The sequence below is a fragment of the Crocuta crocuta genome, unplaced genomic scaffold (assembly GCF_008692635.1).
Source record: "Crocuta crocuta isolate KB4526 unplaced genomic scaffold, BGI_CrCroc_1.0 scaffold653, whole genome shotgun sequence".
Lineage (NCBI taxonomy): Eukaryota > Metazoa > Chordata > Mammalia > Carnivora > Hyaenidae > Crocuta > Crocuta crocuta.
Genome location: NW_027527134.1, coordinates 1,198,310 through 1,217,743, shown reverse-complemented (window position 1 = coordinate 1,217,743; position 19,434 = coordinate 1,198,310). Strand labels below are relative to the sequence as shown.

The window sequence follows — 19,434 nt, the reverse complement described above, 5'->3', positions numbered from 1 at the left end:
GGTGATTGATATTCTTTCTGTGCCTGGAGTGTAAGCTCCATGAAGAAAAATAAGGCAGGGAGCCCCGGATGAGCATGTCAGGAAGGCCTCGCTGCGAAGGGAACACTCAGGGAAGTCTCGAAGGCCCTTGCTGGGGCCATACGGGTGTCTGGGGAGGGGGCTCCAGGCGGAGGAACGGCCCAGGGACAGGTCTGTAAGTCGCAGCGCGCTGGGGGCCCTGGGGGACATTACTGAGTCCATGCAGGCCCTTCAGACGACCTTGGCTTTTATTCTGCATGGCGGCGACGTGATCTGACTTGTGTTCTAACAGGACCAGGCGGCAAGAGGCAGGCGGGCCAGCCCTGGGGTTGCCATGGCNCACGGCTGGGGCCCCGTGGGGGGGTGGGGGGTGGGGGGTGGTCAGCCCCTGGGTGCGGCCTGTAGGACGGGCCTCCAACCGGATGTGGGAGAGAGAAGGGTGTCAGGGACGGGCCCCAGTGAAGTACAAGGGCAGAGCTGCCACCGCCCGAGGGCAGGCCCTGGGGGAGCATCAGGCGCTGCTGCTGACGCGTCAGACGCCCAAGTGAGGTGCGGGGGGTGGATCTGGGCCTGTGGACAGGGCTCAGGCCAGAGACACACCGGACAGGGACCTTTGGAGGTCCCAGCGCTCGGGAGAGATTTAAAGCCTGGAGACAGGTGAGGTTACCCGGCTACCTGCCGGTCACCAACAGCCCTCCGAAGGATCCCTGTGGCAGGTGATCGTGCTGATGACCCTCTGCAAACCGCCCACCCCACCCCCATTTCTGAGGTGACGGTAGCTGTCTGATGTGTGCAGGGCTCTCTCCGGGTCACTGGGGACTAGCAAAGGGTGGATACCACGTTTCTGGAAGCCACACCCATCGCACGCGGTCCCCCAGTCGCTGGGTCTTCCCAAGCAACACCCAGGGCCTGCTTTGCAGACACTCCCTCATAGATTAGAAGATCGGCGTTTGGCAAGGGGCAGGGTGGTTCTGTGGGGGTAAGAGCACTCTGCCCTTCCCTGGGAAAGAAATGCGCAGAGTGGACTCACATCTTAATTTTGCATGGAGTGTTCTGCTCAATCTCCTGAGACTCTTGACTGCGCCGTGGCCTGACCTTTCTTCTCCTCTCCTGACCCAAACAGTGAAAAACACCCACTTTCAACAGAGCCCCTCCTGCAGACAGGAAAGGGAGGTGCGAGAACCAGATGAGCCCACACCTAGGCCTCTGTCCCTCCCGGAGTGGCTCTGTCCCCGGGCATGGCACCACTGAAGCCCAGCCCCCAACGGCTGCCGGCAGCACGTGTCCAGGGCTGACCACACCGCCTCCCCTCCCGGAATCCCCTCTTCTCTCCGGCCTGCTCAGGACAGAAGCTCTACTTCTCTATAAACAAATAGCTCAGATCTGCCCTGGTCACAGGCAGCATTCCTAATCTGCAATGCAACCCTACCAAGGAGTTACCGAAAAATAACATTTAATAAAAACACAGGAAAACAGATGATTAAATCGACCTNTTCCTAATCTGCAATGCAACCCTACCAAGGAGTTACCGAAAAATAACATTTAATAAAAACACAGGATGATTAAATCGACCCGCCGCCCACCACGCAGCTCTCAGGAGTCTTCGCAGGTGGGTGCATACACATCTTTCCTGCATGCACCTCATGGAAAACTTTATTATAATCATGCTTATGTTTGTAATTTCCACACTGAACGGGAAGGTGGTGGAGGAGGAAGACTCTGAGCTCCCTGCCCCGCCCCCGCCCCACGGCCACGGCCACGGCAAGACTGCAGCTGCCCGTAGCGCAATTCTCTCCTTGCAGAACAGCTCAGCCGCAGCTAAACATGCACAGAACAAGCCACATCAGCAAGGGCAGTGGGGCAGAGCCGCAGGCTGGCTGGGAACGAAATCCCCAGGGCCAGGACCCGGCTGCGGGTGGGGAGAGTGGATATCTCCACTTCCAGGTCCTTCCTGAGGAGCCGAGGCTTCAAGCCCCCCTCCGGTCCCCCTCCGGGGATCTGCACTGGAAAGGCAAGCCCCCATGATGCCTGGCTTTGAAAATCAGCAGGACTTAACTCTGGGAGAGCTGGGGGGCTGCAGAAACGGAAGCCAGCGTGCTACGCCGCTCAGCCAAGACCCAGCACAGAGGCGGGGCCTGAAAAGTGCCCGCGTCGTTCACGAAGGACATTTATTGACCAATTTTAGGACACGTTCTGGTCGGACGGGATCCGCAGAACTTTCTCCATCCTAGTCTTCTTTCAGCACCACTGGCCTGGCGCTGGAAGGCGCCGATCCCACCACTCTCCATCTGTCTCGCTAGCGCCGCTCACCCTGCCCCCGCCCCCCCGCAGACCTGTCCCTCCAACCTGCTCACTCCAGCAGGCACCCCTCCAGAGTGGCTCCCGCCCATCTTAACTGGTGAGACTGGTGTCCCCCACAGCAACTGCTGCCCGGCCACAGCCGGCCGCACCCCTCCAAATCCACTCCAGCCCCGGGAGGAGGGGGCAGCCCCGCCCACCAACGAGTCTTGAACCCAGACTCCTCTACAAACTCAGCCTCAGAGCCCTCTCAAAGCAAGGCAGGAAGGTAACTGCCGACTTTTCAAATGGAGAAGTCAAGGCACAGAGAGGGTTAGTCCCGTGATCTAGGTCACAAAGCTGCTTGACGCGGGAATCAGGCTCAGAGCTCACAGCCAGCACGCTGTGGCCTCTCTGAAATGAAACCACTCCATGTGTGAGAGGAAGAGGAGGGGTCCACTCTACTCAGGCCAATGGGACACTGGCTCTGCAGGCTGGCCCGGATACAAGCCACACGTGTGGCTTGTGACAAACACAGGGTCCTGGGCCCCCCGCCCCCTCCCTCTGCAGCCCACGGGCTTGAATGAACAGGCAGCAGGGGTGGGGGGTGGTGAGCAGCAACGTGGAAGCACACCCTCTGAGCCAGTCTGAGTGGGGCCCAAGCTCTCCCCACTTTGGGGTACTGGGGAGGTGGCAGCCTGCTCGGCCTGTTCCTGATGGAAGCAGGGGAGGCAGCGCCCTCCGTGCCCACACCTCCCTCCTGTCTGGATTCTCCGGGCAGAAGCCAAGCCTGGCTCCTGCTTCTGGGCATCTCTGTGCGTGGGCAGTGTGGGCGGGCAACCAGGCTGGGGGTTCTTCCTTTGGCGGATGGAACGGACCCCCGCCCCCAGCACGGGAGCCCCAGCAGAGGGCGGACGGTGGGGCGAGGCTGGCACTGGTCCCGAATGCCCACCGTGAGTGCCCACGGCTCTGAGGCAGGGCCCAAGCAGCTCCGCGCCCCTCCTACATACGGAAGCGAAGCCCTCGCGTCCCATCGGGCCCAAGCGGGAGACAGAAACCACGCAGAAGTTAGAACAGAGCAACTTTAATGTAATTACCAAGTCAGCTAAGGCAGTAATGTTTAAAGAGAGCTCTCAAGAAAATCCTCGGGTTAAGGGCAAGTACCCAAGGTAAAAAAATTCACCTGAAAGACATCCCCTCCTCAAGGCTGGGATTTGGATCTTGCTGGAGAAGGCCCCCGGGATGGTACACAGGTTCCCTGGGTCTGAGCCAATGTGTGCGGACACCAGGCACACAGGAGGCGCCCTGGAAGGGCTGGCATGCTGAGCCTGGTGGCCGGATGCTCAGGGGGTCGGCCGCTGGGGCCACAGCCGGGGCCTTGACCTTGGCACGCTCTGGGCGAGCACCTTGGTCCCCCTCTGCACCCCTGCAGCCATGGGCGACAAGGAAATGAAGTGGAATCACCAAGCCCAGAAAGAGAAGCCCCCTTCTTGGTGCAGCGCCCCTCAAATTTACCACCGGGCACACGGCTAAGGAGAGATGTGTCCAGGGTCCAGCTCACGGTGGCAGAGCGGGCGCGGGAAAGTGCGTCTGGAGCCCAAAGGCAGGAAGTTGGTAACTGAAGTGCCGCCTGTATCCACTTCCGCTCGATTTAGAGAGACGGAGCGGGAGGGAGCCGAAGACGTCCGTGCGGCGTCAGACGCCAGCGTATCTGGGCAGCGCAGCAGCTCAGGCCGACAACACGGAGGAGACGGGGTCATCGCGGGCTCCGCGCAGACACTGCACAGGGAACGCCGGTTGCTTCTGCTGGTGGCAGGCGGGCGGCACAAAGCCCCTGAGCTCTCCTCGGGACAAGGCGGGGACACACCGAGCGCCCGGCTCTCTGTACTTCCCGATGGGGAAACGGAAGGTCCCGGGGGGGCCCCACAGGCCGGGCTCGGGGCTCCTCCCGCAGGACGGGGCCTCAGAAGACCCCGGGCAGCAGGCGGTGAGGCACGGCAGCCGTGTAGCGTGCCCAGTCGCTGCCGTACTTGCTGGCACAGCGGTGTTCATCCCGGAGGCAGCGGTGGGTCAGCAGGACGGTCATGTAGATGATGTAGAAGTAGGGCAGCAGGTGGCCGCCGCCGCAGGCCAGGCAGTACGCCAGGCTGCCCATCAGGTCGCCCGTGTAGTTGAAGTGGCGGGCCACACCCCAGAAGCCGGACACCAGGAGTTTGCTGTGGTGCCTCTGTCCGTCGGCCGACGTGTAGGAGCACTCGATGACCTTGGGCTTCCTGCCCCAGATCAAGCAGCGGCCGTCCGTGCGCCGGAACAGGTCCTTCTGGTGGTTGGCCATCCGGAAGATGTAGTAGCCCAGCAGCCCCAGCAGCAGGACGCCCACGGCGTGGGGGGTGGACAGCCGCACTGGGTGGTAGACCAGGTACAGGCCCTGCGGGGCGAGAGGGCTTCAGATCCCCGGCCAGCTGCCCAGCCGCCCCACGCGCCGGCCTCCTCTTCCGTCAGTAAAAGCACCTGCCTCGGTGCGTGGTCAAGTGAGCAAACAGACAAAACCCGCGAATCCACCTGCCTTCCTGCCTGTCCATGTACGTACACACACACACACACACACACACACACACACACACACACACACACACACTCCGTATGTAGTGTTGAGTGTAACATAGGGTAGAAAAAGCATCATTCGAATATAATTTTACAGCGGTTAACTTGATGTCACCTTGGCGAGGCCATGGTGCTCAGAGAACTGCTGTGTAAGTATTTTTTAGATAAAATTAACACAAATTCGTAGACTTTTGAGGCAAGCAGCTGATTCTGTACCCCCACAGGTGGGCTCATCCAATCAGTTGAAGTCTTAACAATAAGAAAGCGGCCAACCTCCCCGCCAGAACTAGAGTGGATTCCGCCTGCAGACGGCCTGCAGACCCCAGCTGACGCCAACATCAACACTTCCTCGGACCTCCAACCTGCTGGCCGCCCTGAAGATTTCGGACTTGCCAGGCCCCCTGATCACACGAGCCAGTTAATCCTTTTTTGCTCATTCTCTGTCTGCAAACATGTGTATATATGTGTGAATACACACACACACAGGTATACGTTCAGTTATACATACACGCATATATTTGCATAGACACCCCATGGTCCTGGGCGTGGAGCACTCTAACGCAGGTACGATGTGATACGTGATGCATGAAGTGATCCGATGTATGATGTGACGTGACATATACAAATAGAAGCCGCAACAAGGCCTGGCTCACAGTAAGACACACAGGTACGGTCACACATGTATGATCCATGCACAAGTGTACACGTACATGTGTGATCTGTCCTGCACGCCTGGAAAATGGAGTTTACAGGTTCAGGGAGCCCAGGAGCGTGCGAGCAGCCAGGTGGAGAAATGGGTCCTGGCAGACGGCGCAGGGTACCCGAGGGGGACCTGCCATTACTGACGGCACGGGCCAGGGGCCCCGGAGCCCCCACCCAGCTCTGCTGTGACCTCCCCGCCTCCCCGGGGCCCCTGCCTCTGGATGCTCACAGACGACTGACGTAACCCCTGCCCACATCGGCTTCTGCACCCTCGCACACGGGCCCAGGCGGTGTTCCGCTCGCTGCCGCCAGGCGAGGGCCCTGACCGTGCTCCCTCTCTGACCCCGGGCGTCCTCACTCGTGACAAGAGCAAGTCACACCTGGCCAGGGCGTCCACACCCCCCACTGCCAGCACAGCAGAGCTGGGGTTCTCGTGGGAGATGCGAGGGCGAGGGGGCCAGATGGTGAAGCCCCCCTGCCCCCCGGCTGCCCCCGAGGCAGCTCTGCATGGTGCACAGGGCGGGCGGATGGGAGCAGCGACGGAGTGGCCCAGCCACAGCAGGAANCGCCGTGACTGATGCAGCGCTGCCCTCCTTTCCCGGGATGTCTGGGGCCGTTCAAGGCCGCCTCCCTCCGGGCGTGAAACCTGGTCCCCGTGGCTCCCCAGGCCAGCGCTTCAACACCTCGGTTCTGCGATGCGGGCCGCCCCCCCCGAGGACTCCAGCCTGCTGCTCCTCGGCACAGGGTCTCCCCCTTGGAGCCCCGGCCTGACGGCTCCTGAACCCCCCCGTCCAGTAACAGCACGTGCCAGCCCCCCCGCCGGGACTCCACACCCCCAGCCTCGCCGTCTGCTCTCAGCCAGGCCGTGGTTATCTCTGGATGCGTTTGCCAACCGCCCGCAGCAGGGTCCTCCGGCCCTCGCTCAGGAGCCGACCGCCCCGCTTCCCTCCGGCACCCCTTCCCCGCACTGGCTGCCTGGCCTGCTTCCTGGCCTCTCCTGCCAGCCGTGAGGCCGAAGGGGGCAGGGCCCACGCACATCTCCTCTGCTCCCGCATCCCTGTCATGTGCCTGGTACCACGCAGACCCTCGTGAAGTATTTAAGGAACAAAAAAAGGTAAGAAATCCTCTTTTCCTTCAAGCATTAAGATCTGAAAAAGTGTGAATATGAACACCACCCCCTATCACCCAGTTCAGCCAAATTATTCCTTCTACCTGAAGCCTATACCCTGCCATCCATCTAAGCATCAGGGGCTGAGCTGGGTCCCCCCCAAATTCCTATGTTGGAGCCCTGACCCCCAGGACCCCAGAATGTGATCATATCTAGAGATGGGATCTTTAAAGTAATCCAGGTGACATGAGGTCGCCGGGGTGGACCCTGATCCCGTGTGACCGGGGTCCTTGTAGGAAGAGGGGATCTGGGCACCAGGGGGGCTCAGTCAGTTGAGCCTCCGATTTTAGCTCAGGTCATGATCACACGGCTTGTGGGTTCGAGCCCCGCGTCGCGTTCTATGCCGACAGCTCGGAGCCTGGAGCCAGTTTTGGATTCTGTGTCTCCCTCTCTCTCTGCCCCTCCCCTGCTCATGCTCTGTCTCTCATTCTCTCTCAAAATTAAACAAATAAACATAAAAAAAGAGGAGGAGGACATCAGGACACAGACATGCACAGAGGGACGGACCCGTGAGGACGTGGGGAGAGGACGGCCGTCCACACGAGGAGAGAGGCCTCGGGGGCCCTGGTCCCACCCACATCTGGACCTGGGCTCCGGCCTTCAGGACCGGGGACGAAGCTCACTAATACACCAAGCCTGCTCTTCTTCCTGGAAACAGGACGGCCGCCCGTCCCCAGCCTCTGCTGTCCCCTAAGCACACCGCTAGTGCAAGAGGGACTCTCAGCCCGTGCTCAGCCGTGTCCGCCGAGGGCAGCCCTGGGCGTGCCTGGGGACCAAGCAGCCGATGCCCCGCGGGGCCACGAACCGCATCCGGAGGGCTCGCCACACCACGTCCTCACCTGCAGCGTGTACAGGTACGGCAGCCACACGCAGTCGCCCCAGCCCAAGTACCACCCGAAGTGGTCGTGGCAGATGTCGATGGTTTTCAGGTACCAGGTTTCGTTCCAGAAGAAGTCCAGCACGTAGATGGCCTGTAGAACAGGGACAGCCGTGTGCCGACCGCGGCCACCGACGGGTCCACGGGAAAACCACACCCGTGTAGGTGAGGTGGCCCGTGGGAGTCGCTGAGCTCTTCAGTGACGGGCTCCCCGGGGCTGTTCCCACGTTTTCCCCATGCCCGGGACGTGGGGGGCCTGGGGTTCCAGCAAGGGAGCCCTTAGCCTCAGAGGGTCTGCAGTCTAAGCGGACGAGGGCCCACAAATAGTGACCGAGAGAGGGGCACCCGGCAGGGCCCCGGCTGGTGACACCCAGGCTGTGGCGCTCACAGTGGAGGTGCCGGGGACAGCCCGTGGGGAAGGTGCACCCCCCGCCAGGGTCCACGCCGGCGTGGCTGTCCTTGCAGCGCGACACACGTGGCGTGGCTGGATGATCAGTGTCCTTGTGCACAGGTGGGCAAGAGGTGAAAATGAATCACGGTCCCTCATGCCCCACCTGAGACCCACGGGACCACATGGGGAAAACAGTGCCGAGGCCGTGAACTGTGAACGTGGCCAGGACCACGGACACACTTGGGCTGTTAACTGGCATCTCTGGGGAAGGAGGTCCTGGGTTCGGCGAGGCCCGGGAAGGGGGCCGACTCTCTTCTACAAGCCGTGGACTAAGGTTTTCCAAGAACCGCCTGGCCCTGAGACTTTCCCGGGGCCCAGTGAGCGCGGGAGCTCCCTGCCCCGCGGCCGCGGACGGGCTACCTGCAGCACATTGACCAGGACCATGGCGTTGGTCACTTGGCCATGGAGCTCCCGCTGCTTGGCCGCAAAGGACAGGTTGATGAGGGTCCAGGCAACGATCCCAGGGCGTCCGTTGAAGAAGAGCTTGAAGTCAAACCACTTCCCGATTCGGGGGTTGAACTCAATGCCCATCATGTAGTTGTAAAAGAAATTGCCTGTGAATTTGCTTGAAAATAGAAACGACAGATACACTTAGCTAAGGAGCACGTCACCCGGGGCCCGAAAGCGTGTGTGTGTGTGTGTGTGTGTGTGTGTGCGCGCGCGTGCACATGTGTGTGCAGATACGTGTGCTGAGCCCACCCTTGCGTCAGCTCAGAGATGCACGCAGCCGGAGGACCCGCTGGTCCCTCGCGCTCCCCACGGCCTCCCTGCTGTCCCTTGGCACTCAGCTACAGCCCGGCACAGCCACCCTGAGACACGGCACCCGAGATGCTTGCTGCATCAGGAAAGGGCAGAGACTGCGCCTTCCTTCCACCAGCCGGGCTTCCCCCGACCCTCCTGCAGGCCACCTTGAGGCCTGGCATGGCTGCGCTGCCTAACTGGCTTGACGTCACGAAGATTTAATTTTGCTGCCAAGCATGCAGTTTGCAGTGGCTCTCGGTGCCCAGGCCCCTGTGGGCAAATGAAATTATCAATCCTGCCCAGGTAGAGAGGGAGCAAGGGTAGCATGTCCAGAGCCACGTGCCAGGCTCCAGCACCCAGCACTAGCCCTGGCCGGGCACTCGTTGCCCTGGCCGCTGACCCAGAGCCTCCGCAGGGGTGAAGTCAGCCAAGATGACTGATGTGGATGCCCTCCTCGGGTATAACTTACAGACACATAGGGGTTTCTGTGTTTATGACAAAAACATTTTCATGTACACTTGCCTCAGTTATGTTAAGTAAAAAATGCAAAATATACAAAGTCTACAACAGGTGATTGGTTATAAAGCAGCGAAAACGATTAGCGTGAGCCACAGAAGAGCAGCCTTATTACCCAATTACCACGCAGACCACAAAGCACCATCATCCAAAGACATCTCCCAAGAGCAACAGTGAAAGGAAACACACTTTGTTTTTATTTGGGCCCCTAAATGTATCTGGGACTAAATTGCAGGCACCCGAGCACAAGAATCCTGTTCGTGACTGCACGCACCCACCTACAGGAGGAACCCAACCAACGTCTGTTGGTGGCGGGAGGGGTGGAGAAAGGGGTTGAAGGAGGCAGGGATGAAGGATGGGGTGGAAAGGTGGATGAGGAGGTGGGATGAATAGAATACATGGACTGAATGGGTGGATGGGTTGGTAGGTAGATGGATGGATGGATTGATTAAAAGGATGAGTGAATGGGTAGGGANGTGGATGGGTGGGTGGGTGAATGGGTAGATGGATGGGTGGGTGATGGTGGATGGATGGGTGGGTGGATGGGTTATAGATAGATGAGTGGGTGGATGGATAAAGAGCTAGATGAAGAGATGCCTGGCTGGGGGGAGCACAACTGTCCAACCCAAGACTACCATGAGAAGGCACCAACCAGTAGGGCTCTCCCTGGGAAGCTCCTACATTGAAGCCACTGAGGTAACAACAAGACTCCTCACTAAACCTGTTCCAGGCCACACGCATGTTCCGGAGATGGGAGCAACGGGCTGCCTCTTGCTTCCCTGCTCCCATGACAGCCCTACAGGTGACGACTCGGCCAACGACAGACTTGGCTGCCTTCAACTGCATTCTTCCTAAGGCAGAAGGCCCCCAGACATTTAGAAGGGATGTTCCCCAGAATCGAGCGAGTTCCATTAGGCTCCCCCTTCAAGGATTCTCAATCCTCAGGACTTGACGACCTCCCATCCCAAGGTCACAGAGAAAGGCAAGGGGTGGAAGCAGCCACATTCCACGTTAGGCCTGATCAGCCACTAGAGAACGTACCAATCTTTAGCATTGGTTGGGAAGAAGTAGCCCTTGATCATCGCAAAGGTGGAAACCGCATAGCCGAGGATGTTGGCGCACCACAGCAGCGGGATCCAGTTGTCAAAGATGATGGTGGGGGAGAAGAGGGACAGGAAGTGCGAGTTTGCAAACCAGAGAAGGTGCGTGATGAGCCACGCTTGCAGGCCGTTGATTTGATACTTGTTGATAACTCCTGCGGAGCGAAGGTTTAAACATCAAAGTGGTTCTCCTCCTGAAAACAGCAGTCAGCCTAGGCCTACTCACTCCCTGGGCCTCGGTGGCTCCAGGGCCTGTATGCGACACCCAGGCCGCAGCCCAGAAGCTGGTCAGCTTCCCCTACAACTGAGTGGATGGGTAAGTGGAGGGGTTAGGTGGATGGGTGAGCGGCTGGGTGGATGGGTTAGATGGATGGGTGAGCGGCTGGGTGGATGGGTTAGGTGCATGGGTGGTGGATGGGTTAGATGGATGGGTGAGCGGGTGAGTAGATGGGTTAGGTGCATGGGTGGTGGATGGGTTAGGTGAATGGGTTAGATGGATGGGTGAGCGGGTGGGTGGATGGGTTAGGTGCATGGGTGGTGGATAGGTTAGGTGCATGGGTGGTGCATGGGTGGTGGATGGGTTAGGTGGATGGGTTAGGTGGATGGGTGGTGGATGGGTTAGGTGGATGGGTGGTGGATGGGTTAGGTGGATGAATGGATGGGTTAGATGGATGGGTGCCCCAGGTCAAAATGCCAGCAGGCAGCTGTTACTCCAGGGATGAGCTGCTCCTGCTTTCGGGGTCCTCAAAAGACGCAAAGGGGACAGACTCATCCTCTGGTTTGGAGTCTCCCTAGCCGAGCTCCGGCTGGGTACCCAGCCTGCAGTTTGCGAGGGAGTGGGGGTGCCCCTGACGCACTTGTCAGCATGCCCCACAGCCCTTCGCTGCCCTGGGGGCTCTCTGAGGGCAGGGACAGGGTGGCATCCCCCGGCAGGGCTCCGCCCGGGCTCTCAGTGACCTAAACAGCCCCACCCAGAAGCCACTGGTGGATGCTCCAGGAGCCCAGTTACGTCAACCGGCTGTGGGGCCAGGGACCACTCAGGCCTCTGTTCACCAAAGAACCTGACCTTCAGCCTCATGGCCGGGCCAGTCCCAGACTGCCCTGGAGACAATGGGGGCCCGGGGCTGAGGCAAGGCCCACGCAAAATCCACTTCCACTCTGTTCAGTGAGCACACCTGGGGGACGGGAGCCGCCTGGGTGAGGGCAGGGCCCATGAGACGGAGGCAGGGGGAGGAGGAGGAGGCCGGCGGCCTCAGGTTACCTGCGGGGGTCACGGCGCCCTCTTGAACGCCTCCCACGTAGCCGGGCAGAAACTTATGGCAGAAGTCAGGCAGCGCCAAGTACAGAAACACCTGCAGTGGGGATTTTAAGCTGCTTGACCCACGGCCTGGGGGGCCAGGCTGCGTCCACAAAACCCTGCTTTCGTTAACTGACGTGACCCAGGGCAGAATCCAGATTACAGTCGGTTGTTCCTTCCATAGGAGTGTGTGCGGCGCTGGGCGCCCTGGCTGCAGGCCGGCCGGGGCTCCGAAGGGGGAGGAGCCCCGAGCAGGAAGTTCCTTACTGGCCCAAAGCAGCAATGCAGTCTCCCCGCAGGAGACGCCACGAGCCCTTCCCACTCACGTCTCTGGAGCCGTTTATAAACAGGCAAGAGCTCACGTGCCATACGAGTCACCCTTTCAGGCACTTTCAGTGTCACTCAGCGCATTTACAAGCTGTGCAAGCACGCTGTCCAGAACATGTTCATCACCCCAAAAGGGAACCCCACCCCCATTAGCAGTCACTCCCCAACCCCCCCACTGCCCCCAACAACCATTAACCCACTTTCTGTCTCTACGGACTTTCCCACCCTGGGCGTTTTGCATAAATGGAACCACGGCGCCCTGTGTCCTTCTGTAACTGGATCCTTTCACTCAACGAATGTTCTCAAGGTCCATCCACAGGTGAGTGCTTCCTCTAGACGGCCGAGTAATGTTCCACTGCGTGGATGGACCACGTTTTGTTTGAGCCACTCGGCCACTGGTGTCTCTGCCCTTAGGCTATTGTGATCCCTGCTGCCCCTGCTCATTTTTTCACCCAAAGGGACCAAGAGGCCAGGAACGAGAGGGGCTCTGAAGCCCAAAAGCTGGGACCCAGAGGAGGAACCGTGGTGAACGGCTGGGGCCTTCCTCCGGGGCAGGAAGCCCGGGGTGGGGGGCCTTCTCCCGGCGCTGTTTCCCTGGATTCAGATGCTAAACAGCCCTATCTGTTCACCAGGTTCCCGGTGCAAACAGCCCCTTCCTGGCAAACTTCTGGTCTCAAAGGCCAGTGGGGTCACAACGGAGTGAAGGACGTCCTTGGCCAGGACCGTGTAGCCACGTGCTGGGAACACAGGCCTTGGCTTTGACGAGTGGGGTCTCGGCATAACTCCGGGGGCCGGAGTGCTCCTTCCCCGAGACTACTGCTAAGATACGCTTCCTGCGGCGCATGGGCCTCCCTGGGCCAGCCCTGCCTCACGCCCTCCCACAGGATCTGGCTCCCTACTTGTCAGCATGTCTCCGCGGGGCAGCGCATGCCCTGAGCTACGGGCAGGCTTACACTGAAGGCCTGCTGGACACCGTGATGCTGCCAGGTGCCTTCTGGCGACAGACAGAGTTAAGTGGGTCAGGCTTCAGGCGATGCCCTGCTGGGTTCCGGGAGGGAGAGTGCTGACCCGGGCCAAGATCCCCTTTCCCGGACAAACAGCCAGGACTCTCCCAGCAGGAGGGACGCTGCACACCTGCTGTGCCCCAACCACCGTGGCCGGGGAGGCTGACCTGGAACGTGACCCACAGGGTGTAGAGCTGGGCCGCCTTCTTTGTCACAGACGGCGTCTTGGCCCAGATGTCTGAGAGGCGAGTCTGCCCGGTGGCGATGTCCACCACGGGGGCAGTGAGGGAGCAGCTGTACTGGTCACACGCCATGATGAAGTAGTATACGATGAAAGGCGCCAACAGCAGCAGAAAGATGACGCTGGCCAGCGAAAACCAGTCCACCTCCCTGCAACAGCATATGGCGGACGGTCACGCCGGGCCCGCCTGCCCCCGTGGCCTCACCGACAATGCACTGCATGTGCGTACGGGTCCCGTTGTTCAAAATAGCTGTTCGCTCTCAGGGCAGAGGGCTCCCCATTGCCTGGAGGAGCCGCTCAACATGTGCCGTCTACCGCGAGCTCCAGGGAGGCTGACGGACCTGTGGGCGCCCACAGGAAGCCCCGAGCCCAAATACGAATGCAGGGAGGACTTTCGTAACCCACAAGGCCAGAGGCTCTCTGGTTTCGGGCTGCAGGGGCCACTCACCCACTCCCGAGTCCCACGCTCTCCGGTCCAAGGAGAACGAAGACAACGGCGCGGCGCGCGGCCAGAGCCAGCCTGTTTTAGCCAGTTTTTCATTGCTTCTCCAATTCCTTACTTTACAAAATGGGATACGGCTTATGTTTCAATAGTCTTAATGATAAAAATTGTTTTTAATAGGTCCATAAAATCCCCAGGGCTGCCCACCTCTGTCTAAGACCACGCTCTATTTTCTAGCTGGAAGACTGGCAAGATCCTTACCAGGCACGGCCCCACTGGCCCTGAGTGGCAGCCCCACTGTTGTCGATGCTGCCCAGACTCTTGGTTTTGGGAGCGTCGGGCTGGGATTTTGCAGCCATTGGGCCCTGAGGGAAGAAGACACATCCCACTCATATTGTCCCATGAAGAACAGCTACCATTATCTCCCACATCTGCCCCTGCTCAGAGGCTCTGCAGGACTGCCTCTTCTACTCGCCTACTCACTACTTTGTCCTAGATGGCAGACTCCAGGCAGGGAAGAGATCATAGATTGCACTTTAGTCTCTCTCTCTCTCCTGACAGCTGCAATAACCTCCTACCTGGCCCTCCTACTTCTCTTGTTTATCTTGATTAATTCTCCAGATTACAGCAGAATGCCCTCTTACCGGCATGAACCGGGCCATCCAGGACTCAGAACCCTCTTGCGATCCACTCCTGCCTGCTTTCCTCCCCACTCTCTCCTCATACTTTCCAATACAGGCACACAGGGTCTTTAATGCTCCTTGGATAAGGTTCTTCTCATTCATGACACCTGCTAGTTCTACCCAGAACATAATTTGCAGATCTCCTCATTCAGGTCTTTTGTAAAATGTCCCCTCCTTCGTGTGACTTTTTATATTTCCTGGAGTTAATGGTTGCCCCACTTTTTCCATTTGCTAAGTTTCTATGCATCTATTGCTAATGTTTTTTCTCAATGCTCCACTGGAGCTATTGTGCATGTCAGAAATTTTTCTATATACTTGAACACAATAAAATTTATCATCTCCATCACTCCCTCCCCCATAGCCATTCATCTTGAACCAATGTACAAGCCAATCAGTGAATCTACATTGCCTGTAACCCAGGTCCCCTGCCAAGGCACTCTACCTGCTAGTTTATTTCCTTATCTTCTCATTATGTAGAATTCTTTAATTTATTTGAGTGCATGTCTATTGTCTGTCTCTCTCCATTGGAATGTAAGCTCCCCAAGGGCAGGAGCCATGTGTCCATTCATTGCTCCACTACCGAGTCCTAGAACAGTGCATTCAATAAATAATCACTCTTAAAAAAGGTGGAAGAACTAAACTAGTCCACGGGGGAAGCAGTGACGTCTACACTTCCAGAATAAGTTCTAATATCGGAGATAAGAAAACATGATTTTAAAGGCTTTTAGAGAAAAGTTCTAAAAGAGGGGCACCTGGGTGGCTTAGTCGGCTGAGCATCAGACTTTTGATTTTGGCTCAGATCATGACCTCACAGTCATGGGATCAGGCCCCATGTCGGGCTCTGCACTGAGAGTGAAACACGCTTGGGATTCTCTCTCTCTCCCTCTTTCTCTCTGCCCCTGCCTCCCAAAATAAATAAACACTTTAAAAAATCCGGGATTAAGAATTATACCGACAACAAGTTGGATTCTAGAAGACAATGATGGGAAATTTTAAAAACTCTGAGGGAAGCTTTTTTGCAACCTAGAATTCCATTCCCAGGTTAATTATTATTCAGAGAAGACACAGGATCCAAGAAAGCTACAAAAAGAAAGTCTAATGAAAGGATGAGGGGATGAGAATTGTGCAGTGCACCAGACAGTAACCAGTCCACCTTGGTACCAAATAAATGGCTCTAGTAGAAGGGAGAATGGAAATCATGAATTTTATTGTGTTAGAGTGTATAGAAAAATTGTGTATGACAGCTCTGTTATAGCATTCAGAAAAAAAAGAATGACAGATGCATAAGAACCTTAGTAAACGGAAAAAGTGAGGCAATCATGAACTCCAAGAACAATAAAAAGTCATGTAAGGGGGGAAAAAACAAACCATGATTGTTACACTTAGTTGGTTTAACAGTAGATGATAGCAACTTTGTCCTAACAATGTAACATCTGGCTACAGACCAACTGTTGGATGTTTGGATGTAGAAGGACATGAAAAGTTGGGAGTGATAAAAGCAAATCACCTAAAAATAAGCAGGTAAAAACATCAACACAGAAGCAACTAAGAAAAGGAAAAGTATTTGCTTCTGGGAACTAGGACTATGGAATGGAGTAGGGAGCTGTTTATTCCACGTATAAACCTCTGAACACTAATTTCTCTTGGAAAAAGTAAACATGAGTTACTTTCATATAAACTTACACTCATTAAAAAATTTTCAGTGACAAAGGCATTTTCATTTGCAGTGTGGGAACTGTACCCGTTATCACTTAATTTTCACAGGTTGGCTTATGGAATGTCTGTCTATGATGTACGAGGCAGAATGAAGACCTTCTGTCTCTACAGCCCCAAAACCAAATAGAGAGCCTGGTGCGTGGCAGTCACTTTGATTGAACACAGTAGAAAACTGCAAAACGGCCAGGAACATACAGACTTGTAACTAAGTGTGGTAGGGGTGCCTGGCTCGCTCCATCAGTGGGGCATATGACGCTTGATCTCAGGTTTTGAGTTTAAGCACCACGTTGGGCATGGAGCCTACTTTAAAAAAAGAACTAAGCGTGGAAAAGCCAAACAGAAAATGTTGCCGAAAGGAAAAAGTGTACCTTCTACAGGTTAAAATAAGCCCAAATAAGTATGTTGAGATTACAGAATTCATTCACCCAGGAGTCCCCTCAGTCATAAGCACTGAATCTTGTAATAAAGGTGTAAGTCATATCCTTGGCAAAAGGTAGCTGGAAATGGGAGAGGGAGGCATTTGGGGCGTATTTTATTTTATTCCTAAGACCCACAGACAGGAATTGATGTACCAGCTGCCTACTTTTTCAGGGCAAAAGAGTCATCGTCTGTGCCCATGAACAATAGTGCTGAGACACACTTACCTCCAGTCTCGTCTCGGGGTTTCACAGCAGAATGGAAGTCTTCCTTCTTGAACAGGCCGCTCTAAAATCTCTAGACTCTTACAATTCAGAAGGCCTGCTTGATCCTTCCCAACCCGCTGAACAACGTCCTGAGGAACACAAAGATGATAAAGACACCAGGTTGCTCACATTTCTGGACTGAAGGCAGATTAGGACCCATACGGTATATTATTCAAGGCCTGAGAGTACAAGGTCAGTGTTCAGGAGTTCAAAAGCAGACGACAGACCACACGGGTGTGGAGGAGGAAGGGAGCGTTACCACCCAGCTTCCTTGCCTGGTACACACAGTGTCTGGCAAATGGTAGAGACTTGATGATAACGGGTGGGATTGAATGGAGGTCTCCATGGAGGCGTCACCTTGGATGGGAGCCTTAACAGGCAGATGCAGACCTGATGAACAGCAAGTGAACCAAAAGGTATTTCCTTTGAAGACTTACACCAAGCAACCACATATGCCTCAGAAACATTTCTAGAAGCTTGTGTATGCGTGCCATCAGCCCGAATCAAGCCCCCTAGAGTTAGCACATTCCATTGGTACATTCTAGGAGCCAGTAAGAGTGATCTGGGCTTGGAGCCTGGCTCTCTGTACACTCACGGGACCCAGTGACCTTCTTGAGTGTCTTGGGTCATGAATGCCTATGGGCACGAGGATCGGTTAAAGCTGGATGAGGGAGGGCTAGTGTCCCACACCTGGGGATAAAGATGAGCCAGGGAAATGCATGGGTCTTCCCAGCACCCTGGTCAGCTCCCTCAACAGGTTTTTGAGTTCCACAGGCCAAAGGATGTGGCCCCTGAGGGTCCAAGGATGATGCAGTGTAAGTGCCTGACCTCAAGCTTCTGATGGCCAAGACATCCATCCCAAATCAACATATTGCTGCTGCTGGACCCGGCTACCAGCCAACACAACCAGAGAAGCCAGGCCATTCCCACCCACGAAGGTCCCCTTTCAGAAAGCCCCAGGTGACCAAGCTGGCTGACCACAGGATGGCTTCGCTTCTTCCCGAGCCTTTATTCCCACTCTTGCGCCTTAAGCTGGCCAATAAAGGGTGAACCCACGAAACCCCAGGCCCTTGACCCTAATGAAGGCAGAGCCCCAGGTCTATACACCCACTCTCTCCCCTCTCTCCCCCAGTGACCTCGCCGTGGCTCTGGGCATTCTGCGTACCCTCCAGGCCCTGTGAGTGGTAAACCTTGCTCCTTGGAGCTCCCAGTGGTTGTTGCTAAGGTGGGTCCTGCAATTATAGGGACACAAAGGACAATCCAGCCATGCGGGGGTGGGGGGGGAGGGGTGCCACGGGAATACAAGCCTAGGAGGGTCCTCGGGCGTTCTCAGCCCACAGCACCACTGTCTAGAGGCTGAGGCCCACCCAAGAGATGTGACTTAAACCCCTTGGCAGCTTTTTGGCCTCTTGAAGGGGTAGCGGTTTGGGGATGCACTAGACACCAGGGCCACCGGGGGCTGGTGCAGTCAATGCCATGGAGGTCCTGTGGTCACCATCACAGCTCAGGAAGGCTCAGCGGAGCACATGCAGGGCACCGGGAAGGGGGGGGGAATGTACCCGCAGTGCAGCGCCAGCCCCAGAGGCTTCCCGCGACTCGGTGGCTTCAAACAGTCGTTTTTACCATTCTTCGTTGCTTCTGAGGTCAGGAATTTGGGGACACTGTCAGGAGCTGTGGGCTGGGGTGTGCTCGGGCAGCTGCCTTCACGCGGCCTGTCCGTGTGGGCTGGCCGGGACGCCCTCACGGCACGGTGGCCTCAGCACAGCAGGAAGGGGTTCAGGGAACCAGCAGGGGTTCCCGCAGACACGCAGAGTTGCTCTGCGCCGCCTCTTCTGAGGCCCCGAGAAGACAGGGGCAGCACTTCCAGCACACTCTACCAGTTACAGAGCGTCGCAAGCCCACCTCCTTTCAGGGGGAAGAGAATCCAGCTCCAGCCCTCAATGGGGGGCGTCGCAAGATATTAGAAGAATGTGAGATACAGCTGGGGCCATCGCCGGATGGTTCGGCCTTTACAGATGACGTCTGTTTGCTCAGCGTCTACTGAGTCCAAGTGCCCATTATCTCACAGAGCTCGCACACCCATCCTGGAGAGTCGGCGGTATGACATCCATTTTACAGACGAGAAGACTGAGGTGAGAAGGTGGAGCGAGTTCTCTGTTCACACAGGCCTACGGGGACGGATGTTAATGGCTCCTGGGGGCACACTAGAGGAAGAAGAGAGGCAGGTGCCTGCACGTTTGATTTTTAAACTTGTCTTACAGTGAGCATGTATTTTAGCTTCCGGAAGGCAGAATCCTGGGAGCCACGGTCAAAGCTGCAGCTCAGCATTCAAATTCGGGGCGCTGCATCCCTGCGCATTGCCCACCTGGGGCACATGCCTATATCTGAAGGCCTCAGACTCTGCCCTGGGAGTGGCTGTGCTGTGCCCCATCCGGGACCTCGGTCCTCTCAAGGTGAGCCAGGCCAGAGCTTTCCAGCATCAAGAGCTTCAAGAGGCCACATATCTCCAAAACAGCCACTGTACTTGCCAAGTGAGGCTTGTGAATCGCACTCGTGATTGAGGGAATGACCACAGCCTGCACAGGGA

General features: G+C 56.9%; 2 protein-coding genes across 2 annotated transcripts in view; one reads left to right on the top strand and one right to left on the bottom strand.

Annotated features, from left to right (window-relative positions):
* Positions 1 to 3,363: 3,363 nt before the first annotated feature.
* On the bottom strand, positions 3,364 to 16,936 carry DHCR7 (7-dehydrocholesterol reductase). The gene is made up of 8 exons (XM_077755329.1): positions 16,809 to 16,936; positions 14,027 to 14,130; positions 13,250 to 13,472; positions 11,716 to 11,806; positions 10,396 to 10,609; positions 8,458 to 8,662; positions 7,609 to 7,740; positions 3,364 to 4,723 (listed from the first exon to the last, which is right to left on the bottom strand). Exons 2-8 carry the CDS (start codon positions 14,122 to 14,124, stop codon positions 4,259 to 4,261), a joined length of 1,428 nt encoding a protein of 475 aa, XP_077611455.1. The 5' UTR covers positions 14,125 to 14,130; positions 16,809 to 16,936; the 3' UTR covers positions 3,364 to 4,258.
* Positions 16,937 to 18,947: 2,011 nt separating this feature from the next.
* Positions 18,948 to 19,434, top strand: part of NADSYN1 (NAD synthetase 1) — a 32,519-nt gene continuing 32,032 nt past the window's right edge. Inside the window, exon 1 of the mRNA XM_077757365.1 lies at positions 18,948 to 18,979. Coding sequence (XP_077613491.1) covers positions 18,948 to 18,979 — 32 coding nt within the window. The remainder of the gene's footprint in view (positions 18,980 to 19,434) is intronic.